This window comes from Microtus ochrogaster, chromosome 5 (genome assembly GCF_000317375.1).
Source record: "Microtus ochrogaster isolate Prairie Vole_2 chromosome 5, MicOch1.0, whole genome shotgun sequence".
NCBI classification, from domain to species: Eukaryota; Metazoa; Chordata; class Mammalia; order Rodentia; family Cricetidae; genus Microtus; species Microtus ochrogaster.
In genome coordinates this window covers 69,078,436-69,087,076 of record NC_022012.1, presented here as the reverse complement: position 1 = coordinate 69,087,076, position 8,641 = coordinate 69,078,436, and the positions used below count along the sequence as shown (strand labels likewise).

Here is an 8,641-nt window from a genome sequence, read left to right as displayed (position 1 = left end):
CTCTCTTTCTCTCTCTCTGCCTGCCTGCCTGGCCCTGCCTATCCTTCCTCCTGCTATTGGCTAATGGCTATTGGCCATTCAATTCTTTATAAGACCATCAGGTGTTTTAGACAAAGAATCACAGCTTCACAGAGCTAAACAAATGTAGCATAAACAAAAGCAACACACCTTAAAATAATATTCCCCAACTAATAGAGCAATTGGTAACTCCCACCAACAGTCTTGTCCCCATTCCACTGGAGGGCACACCTTGCCTGGCAGGGCAGTGTTGTAGCATGCAGAAGCTAGTGCTAGGTAAGATCATTGATGCCTTTTCTCCGCCGTGGCCTGCATTGCCCCTCCCAGTACCATGAAAGCTAGGGAAGAACTTCCCTAGTCAACCTGAGATATTGATTTCTCTGTCGGTCAGCCCAAGTGTGTGGTATCTTCAGCAAGAGGGTCTTACCATCGCGTTGCAGTGGGTAGCCAAGCGCAATGGCAATAGGCCTGCATTGTTTGGGGTACCTCTGGGACCTCCCTGAACATAGGTGTCATGTGTCTAGCACTGAGATTTTCTTTCAGTGCTCACTGCTTCTGGGGGCAGCACTCTCCACCTATACAGGACAGGCTCCCAGCTTTAAGCTCCTACTGAAGAACTGAATGGCCATCAGAGGACAGCTTGCAGGAACTGGTGCTCACCTGCCACTGAATGGATCCCTGGAATCAAACTCAAACTTGGGTCACTGTAAAAGAGCCTTTACCCGCTGAGCCCTCTCCATCCTGTTTTAAATACTATGAGAGGGAGAGAAGAGAAAGGGGACGAGGGAAGGGAGGAAGAAGAAAGAAGAGCTTAGTGCTATTACAGGATGGTTTTGTATGCGTGAAAGCGGTAATGACAGGCCTTATGTGCAGCTTAGTAGTGTTGAAACAGGCTCAGCGTGCGCAGTGTGCCACAGTACAGTGACTTAGGTTTAGCACACCCACCCTTCTCCCTGCCTCCAAGTGACAGTGGGTGAGCAGAAGTGCGGCTGGCGTTAACTCCGTCTGATCTCTCAGCACCATGCAGGATGACATCTTCATTCTCCACGAGCAAGAGTATGACAGTTTGCTGGAGTCTGTCTTCAAAACGGAATTCTTGAGCCTCTTAGCAAAGCGATACGAGGAAAAAACCCAAAAGAAGCTACCTCTGAAATTCAGCAATACGTGAGTGGGGATCCAGAGTCCAGACTGAGAGGTGGGGAGGCCTGGAGGGTGGGCTGTGTGGTCTCGAAGCTTCTATCCCTTAGTAACCCCACTCTGTGCACATCACTATCTCCAGGAACACAGAGAGGCCTGCCCAAGACAGTCTCGGTGGTCATGGGCCTTCCTGGGGCCACATTCGTGTATCTGTGAAGTAATCAAATAGTCAAGGGGCATTTTTATCATTGACACAAAAGTTGCTCAAATAAGACAGGGGAAGGCGGGTGTTAGCAGAGTGAACAATAGAGTCAGGCTGGAAGCAGGAAAAAGGACTGGGATAGGGGTTCTGACGCCCCAGATTGTTGGTGGGGAATCTGGGGCTTGGCGTGTGGAAGTAATGCTTTATGTTTTGGTTCACCTTCACTGCTTTAGTGACATGTTCTCGCGGGCAAGACACTACATATTGTTGAGCTTCTAATCTCACTTTTGCTGAGGGAGAGTTGTTCAGCTTTTCTTAAATTCCCCCATCTATAGATTTGAAATAGGGTTCATCTCTTTACCCATAAAAGTGAGGCAATCATAAAACTGTAATGCCCAGATGAAGGAACCTGACAATAGACAGCTACTTAGAATCATTATTATTTCTTAAGTTAAAAGAGGAGAATATGCAATGTATAACATAGATGTATAGCCACAGTGTTTCTTCTGGTTTCTGAGGTTCAGGTTCCAGTTAATATATGCATATTTACTTATGCTCAGTAATGTAATATATGTATATATATATGTGTGTATATATGTATGTTATGTATGTGTGTATATAAAATTATGTATTACAGGATCCCCTGCATGGGGAATGCTGCTGGCCACCATGGGACTGGATCTTCCCATATCAATTAGCATTAAACAAAATAATCCCCTACTTGCCCACAGTTCAACCTGATCTAAACAGTCTTTTATTGAGACTCTCAGATGACTCTATAATGTGTCAAGTTGATCGCTAAAACTAACCTTCACACCCCCCCCATTTGGATTTTGGTGGTTTCCCCCTACTTGCGCTAATGATGGTGATGGAATAACAGAATATAAATGAACCATAGCCACAGTCTATGGTATAGACTTTCCTGCCATCTTGTATCTGACATCTCGGTCCTCCACACAGCAAACACAATGTTACAACACAGGGAAGCTGTCCCTTTCTCCTGTCCTGCAGGCAGTCACCCTTGATCATCTGAGAGTGACCCTCTGACATAAATGAAAACACTCACCAGCAGAGTTCTCACAGATGTTGACCTCCAAAAGCCTCTTCCTCCAGAATGGCAAACACCTTAGCTGTGCCACGCTTAGCTGTACCATCCCCTATGCAAGGATTAGACGGTTGGGGCTTGTCCCCGTACTGTGGTTATCACCTTCCGGGCAGCAGCTGGGTCATGGGCACCGTTTTCTCACTAGCTCCTTCTGCCTCCTAATTTCAATCACTGTGCTTCCCACAGCCTTGAACTGAAGTTAAAAAAGGAGAACTGGGGTCCCTGGAGTGCCGGTGGGTCCCGGCAAGTGCAGTTCCACCAAGGCTTCGGCGACCTGGCCGTCCTCAAGCCCAGCAACAAAGTGTTGCAGGTCAGCATTGGACCTGGGCTGTCCAAGAACTCTCGTAAGTGTCCCCTAGGCCCTGCCTCTACTGGTACCGTGCACCTGGCTCTTCTGTGCAGATCTGGGGACAAAGAGTCTATGTTTCTGCTGCTGATTGTGGTGGGATTCTCAAGAAATAGAACACTGCAAACTAAAGCAATGTCAAGGAGAATGGACAGGCAGAAGCATGCTAAGTGCTTGTGTTCTTGTGCACAGTATACCTGGCATTCGTGTCCTAGTTGTATTTAAAACAGTTTGTTTGGGCTGGTGTAAAGACAAGAACCTGAATTTGGGGCTTAATGAGATGGCTCGGTGGGTAAACACGCTTGCCACCAAGCCCGATGACTTGAGTTCAATTCCCGGTTGCTTGTTTATTCCAGGTCCCACCAGAAGGAACACCATCCAAAGCAGAGGGTATTCTGGTGGAACTAAGAACACCAATTACCCAATGAGAGCTGCCCCTGCTCCCCCAGGTAAGCCACACATGCTCCGTGGAGAGGAACCACTGAGTCTGGACCTGCAACTGACAAAGGATGTTCAGAGAGCTAGAGAAATGTTTCAGCCTGACTGGAGTTTCAAGCGTCAGCATCCACATAAAAAGGCTGGGCACTGTGGCATGACTTGGGATCCCAGTGCTGGGGAGACAGAGACAGGAAAATTCTTGTTTGCCCCCTTACCTAATCAGTGAGCCTTAGACACCAGTGAAAGACTCTGTCTCAGGAAATAAGATGGATGACTCGTGAAGAACAGCACATGAGGTCACCTCTGGCCGCCACACGCACATCTACACATGGACACACGCACTAAGGAAACACAGAGAGTGCTCAGGAAGAAACCCGTCAGCTAGTGAATACCCAGCCGCCATCCACAGGACCCTGAAGTTCAGGGGACAAAGTCAGCCAGCCCGCATTGCAGCAGAAGGAACAATCTGGGTTTCATTCCCCACCTCTGTCACTTCCTAGGGCAGAGAGAGAGCAGAATGAGTTCCTGTTCACCGCAAGCAGAATGCTGCTGGTTTTATGACGCCAGATGTTGCCTTGATGGGCCCAGGATTCCTCTGGGTTTTAACCCACCGACACCAGGCTCAGCCGCATACCGCAGCCATGTTTCATAATTAGCTAATGGCCTGGCGAATTAATAGAAGAACATCTATTCTTAGGGAAATAAAATCCAAGAGACGTCCCTAAAGTAAAATAATATCTGGAGAATTACAGAATGTTACCGAAGCTTTTTTTGGCCCTTGTTTCATATTTTTCAGCTTGTTGTTTTGTTTTTGTTTTTTAAGAAAGGGTCTTCTGGGCACAGTGCAGGACACATTTAACCCCAGCGTTTGGGAGGCAGAGGCAGATGGATCTCTGTGAGTTGGAAGCCAGCCTGATCTACAGAGTGAGTTCCAGGACAGCCAGGGCTATGCTATGTAGAGAAATTCTGTTCCAAAAATAAAAATAAAAAATAAAAACAGGGTCTTGCTATGTTCCTGCTGTTCTGGAACTCAATAAATAGACCAGGCTGGCCTCCAACTCACAGCGATCCATCTGCCTCTGCTTTGGAGCACTGGGATTAAAGATGTGAATTACCACACCCAGCTTTTTTGTTTTTAAAGAGGATTTTATGGCCCAAACTATCCCCAGATTTGCTGTGTTGCTGAGCATGGTCTTGAGTTTCTGACCTTCCTCCCGACTCTGCCTCCTAAGTGCTGGGGTTACTAGCATAGATAGCAGTAAATATCCAGTTTGTGTGATACTAGGGCTTGAAGCCAGGGCTTTGTGTGTGCTAGGCACACACTCTACCAACTGACCTACCTTGCCCGCCCCCATACTTTCCAGTATTTAAATAAAAACAAATCTCCATCACTCACAAAGCTCAGACTGTAAGAAACTTTCCCCAGAATAGGATATCAATCATTTTAGGGTAGGTCTGAACAGGTTATCTTGGGGCCGTATTCGAGCCAAGTCATAGCAGACAAGAGGATCCTATTTGCCTCAGAGCACAAGATAAGTAATTCCAAGCAATTCCTTGATCTTCTTCTCTGGGATCTCGGGCTTGGACTCTAAGCGTGAACTCTGCCCAGCAGTGAGAAGTGAGCTCTCCTAGCCTTTGGAGTCTCTGCCTCACCTTAGCCCAGATGTCTTTCCTCTTGTTCTTCTTTACCCCTTGAGGAGCATCCAAGCTCAGAAGACCCAGGGGAAGCAGGGTTTACGCATGCTGGCTTCCTGTTTAGTGCTGGCCTCCTGCCAGGACTACCTGGCTGCTTCTTTGCCTCCGCCCACAGTGCACCTGACCTTGAACATAGCCTCAACCTCTAAATAACAGTTTCCTCATCAGGCAAGTGAGGAACTAACCCAAGTCCATTAAAGCAACACTTCTCAAAAGGTCTATAAAAGTGATGACCAAGCTGGGCGGTGGTGGCTCACGCCTTTAATCCCAGCACTCGGGAGGCAGAAGCAGGCGGATCTCTGTGAGTTCGAGACCAGCCTGGTCTACAAGAGCTAGTTCCAGGACAGGCTCCAAAACCACATAGAAACCCTGCCTCGAAAAACAAAACAAAACAAAACAAAAACAAAAAAAAAGTGATGACCAGAACTTTCCATTTCTCAGGTTTGTTTCATTTACTGGAGGCGGGTATTGGGGCAGTGTGGCTGTGTGTGCAGGTCCATGTGCTTGTTGGTGGTATGCCTGCAGGTGAAAATGGAGAAGGGGTGCATATACATGTTGCACATATACGTGTAGAGGCCAGAGGTCAAATTCAAATATTGATTCTTGGGAACCATGCGTAACCTTACTGTCCTGATACTCACTCTGTAGACCAGGCTGGCCTCGGACTCACAGAGATCCACCTGCCTCTGCCTCCCGAGTGCTGGATTAAAGGCGTGCACCACCACCACCTGGCCATACAGAGTCTCTTGCTAGAGCCTGAGGTTTGCCAACTAGGCTGGACTGGGTGCCTACCCAGCTACAGGGATTCTCCTGTCTCCATTTCCCCAGTGCCGGGATTACAAACATGAACCACGAACCCTGGCTTTGTCTGGGTGGGTGCTGGGGATTGAACTCAGATCCTCATGCTTGCAAGGCAGCTGAACTCTCTCCTCAGCTCTCAGTCCCTTTGGATCTTCAAACGTTAAACAGCTCACCACAAACCATACTTTTGTAAAATGTAATAAAAATGAATTCGTAGAACAATGAAATCTGAAAAGCACGTATAATACAAGCCAAATTTTATTATTAATTCCAACAGGCATGAAATATATCTGTTGAGTGTGTTTTCTTGGTCTGTGATCTCAGTGGACAAGAGTCTCTGGCGACATGGGGACACACCCCTACTCTTCTGTGCCCTCCGAAACACCCCACTCTACCACATTCCTTTCCTCTCCTTAGCGCTCTTGGCAGCGAGTGGGGCCTCAGTGTCCTCCCCAATCCCAGATGCTGTGGGGAGCCCTTCAAATTCTTATTCACTGGGTCAGATGAGGAGAAAGTCTTATTTGTCTCAAGCGTCTAGTTTCCACCCAGCCTGGAGCTTGTGGGAGGAAATGGCAAGAGAGCGGCTGGATGAAAAGCCATACTTCTAAATTCTCTGCCCCAGAACACTGCCATTCAGAATAGGGACTTGCTCCATTGTTGCTGGGGAGGGGAAAGCTCACTTGTACCTTTAGAAGGATGCCAAGATAACAGAGAAATGAATAGCAGAGATGGAAGAAGGCAGGTAAACGTTGGACCAGTCTCCTTGCCCTTTAATGGTGAAGCTGACCTGAGCAATTACAATCTTTGCTGAAGACCAATGTGGTTTTCAGAGCCAGAATTGAATCCCTGAGCCCTGGCCGATCCATTGCTACTAGAGAATGCTGCAGTTTTCTGGCCTGCACAACTGAAGTGGGCCTCAAAGAAAATGATTCTCCATTCTGTCTGATGTGTCAGCAGGAAGAGAGAGAGAGAGAGAGAGAGAGAGAGAGAGAGAGAGAGAGAGAGCTACTTCATACATGGCAGGGAGTAATGATGGCCCCATGATCGAGGCCCTACCCCACCATGCATCCATGACTCACTGACAAATGCAGACTTTTGCGATCTTAACTCGAAATCACTGGTACACAGAACTTTCTTTGTCTACTTGATCTGGCTAGATAGATGGCTGCATTTCCCTTGCCTGTGTGAAGGGTTTCCCCGACTTCACACAAAAGTCAAGGACAAGGACACCCGAGACTCACTCCCTGAAAATGAATGCCCAACTATTTAGTCCACTGCCCTCCTGAGTCATGACCTCATAGACTCAAAAAATGCCCTGCCAACTGGCTGCAAATTCAGCTTGCTCTGACTGTGGACTTGAACCCAGATATCTAGAAGTTCTGTTGCCACACTCAAGCTCAGCTGAGACATTCCTAGGCAGGTGACATTGGTGCTATCAGGTTGTAGTCCCCAAATACAATCTGATTTGTCAGTTAAACCTCAATAAAGTTGGGAGGAAAATAGTCTATTAACTTCCTTACAATATATTACTGGGGGCTGGAGAGATGGCTCAGAGGTCAAGAGCATTGGCTGGTCTCCCAGAGATCCTGAGTTCAATTCCCAGCCACCACAGGGTGGCTCACAACCATCTATAGAGGGTTCTGATGCCCTATTCTGGCATGAAGTCATACATGCAGATAGAGCACCCGTATACATAAAACAAACAAATAAATCTTAAACACTGTATCACTGGTAGTAACATTTTCAGATGGGGAAACTGAGAAGCAGAGTGACTAAATCACTTGCCTTCAGCTAGTTAATGGGATAAGAAGGAAGGACCTTTTGGCAAAGCTTCCGAAACTGACATTGTTTCTTCTTTTTCCTCTCTAGGATGCCATCAAAATGGAGTCATCAGAAACCAGTTTGTGCCTCCTCATGCTTCTGGAAACCAGAGGTCCAATCAGAAAAGCCTGTACACCTCTATGGCCCGCCCGCCCCTGCCACGGCAACAGTCCACAGGCTCAGACCGATTGTCACAGACTCCAGAGAGCCTGGATTTCCTCAAAGTCCCAGACCAGGGTGCTGCTGGGTAAGATTTCCCGTGGCTTGTGGGAAAGTCAGAGAACTCTACTTCACCAATCCTGCAGAGGGTTCAGGGTCCTGTGGGCATCAATACTGATTCTGAAGTTCAGTTTTCTACCGAAGTCCTGTAATCTCGGACCCAGGACAGGGGGCCAAGTTAATAGCAGTGTAGCCCATTTCATCCCCTGGGAAGGGGCTTGCCTTGGAAATATCAAGTCACGTGCACTCAGTCACGAGAATCTGCTAATGAGTGATCTTTGTTTTCCTCTGCTGTAGTTGAGGGGTGACAGTTGTCTGTTTTCTTAGCTGTATCTGTGCCTGCAGTGGCATAAATGTAACAATTCATGGCTTCAGCAACATTTAGAATAGGATACCAAGGTCGGGGAAGAAATGGCTCAGCAGCTAAGAACACTTACTGTCTTTGCGGAGGACCTGGGTTCTGTTCCAAATACACACACATGTGGTGTAAGACTGTTGTACGACAAAACATTTCCTGGGGAGACGCAGCACACATGTCCACTCACCCCCAGACAGGGAACCTATGGCAGACCAAAGTCTGCACACCACCAAAGTCCAACTTGATGAAGCCATGAGTTTTTGGAGCTCCATCTGTAGACTAAGCTGGTGACAAACTCAGAGATCCACCTGCCTCTCTGCCTCCTGAGTGCTCCCTATCACGTCTTAACTTATCCCTTCATTTGGGCTACAGACAGGAGGCCATTCATAGAGTGCATGCTACCTTCTCTTATGTAAACAGCTATGTCCCACAGGTTCTCGTGACCCAGTTGAGTTGACTGGTTCAGCTTCCAGCTATGGTTCTCAAACCCTATTGTTAACC

At 47.5% G+C, this 8,641-nt stretch overlaps 1 protein-coding gene across 1 annotated transcript in view; it reads left to right on the top strand.

The window, feature by feature from the left end:
* The window catches only part of Myo1e (myosin IE), a 195,398-nt gene that overhangs the window by 173,885 nt on the left and 12,872 nt on the right, over window positions 1-8,641 (top strand). The window contains exons 23-26 of the mRNA XM_013346406.2: window positions 1,036-1,182; window positions 2,649-2,806; window positions 3,165-3,257; window positions 7,612-7,810. Of these exons, the coding sequence (XP_013201860.1) occupies window positions 1,036-1,182; window positions 2,649-2,806; window positions 3,165-3,257; window positions 7,612-7,810 (597 nt within the window). The remainder of the gene's footprint in view (window positions 1-1,035; window positions 1,183-2,648; window positions 2,807-3,164; window positions 3,258-7,611; window positions 7,811-8,641) is intronic.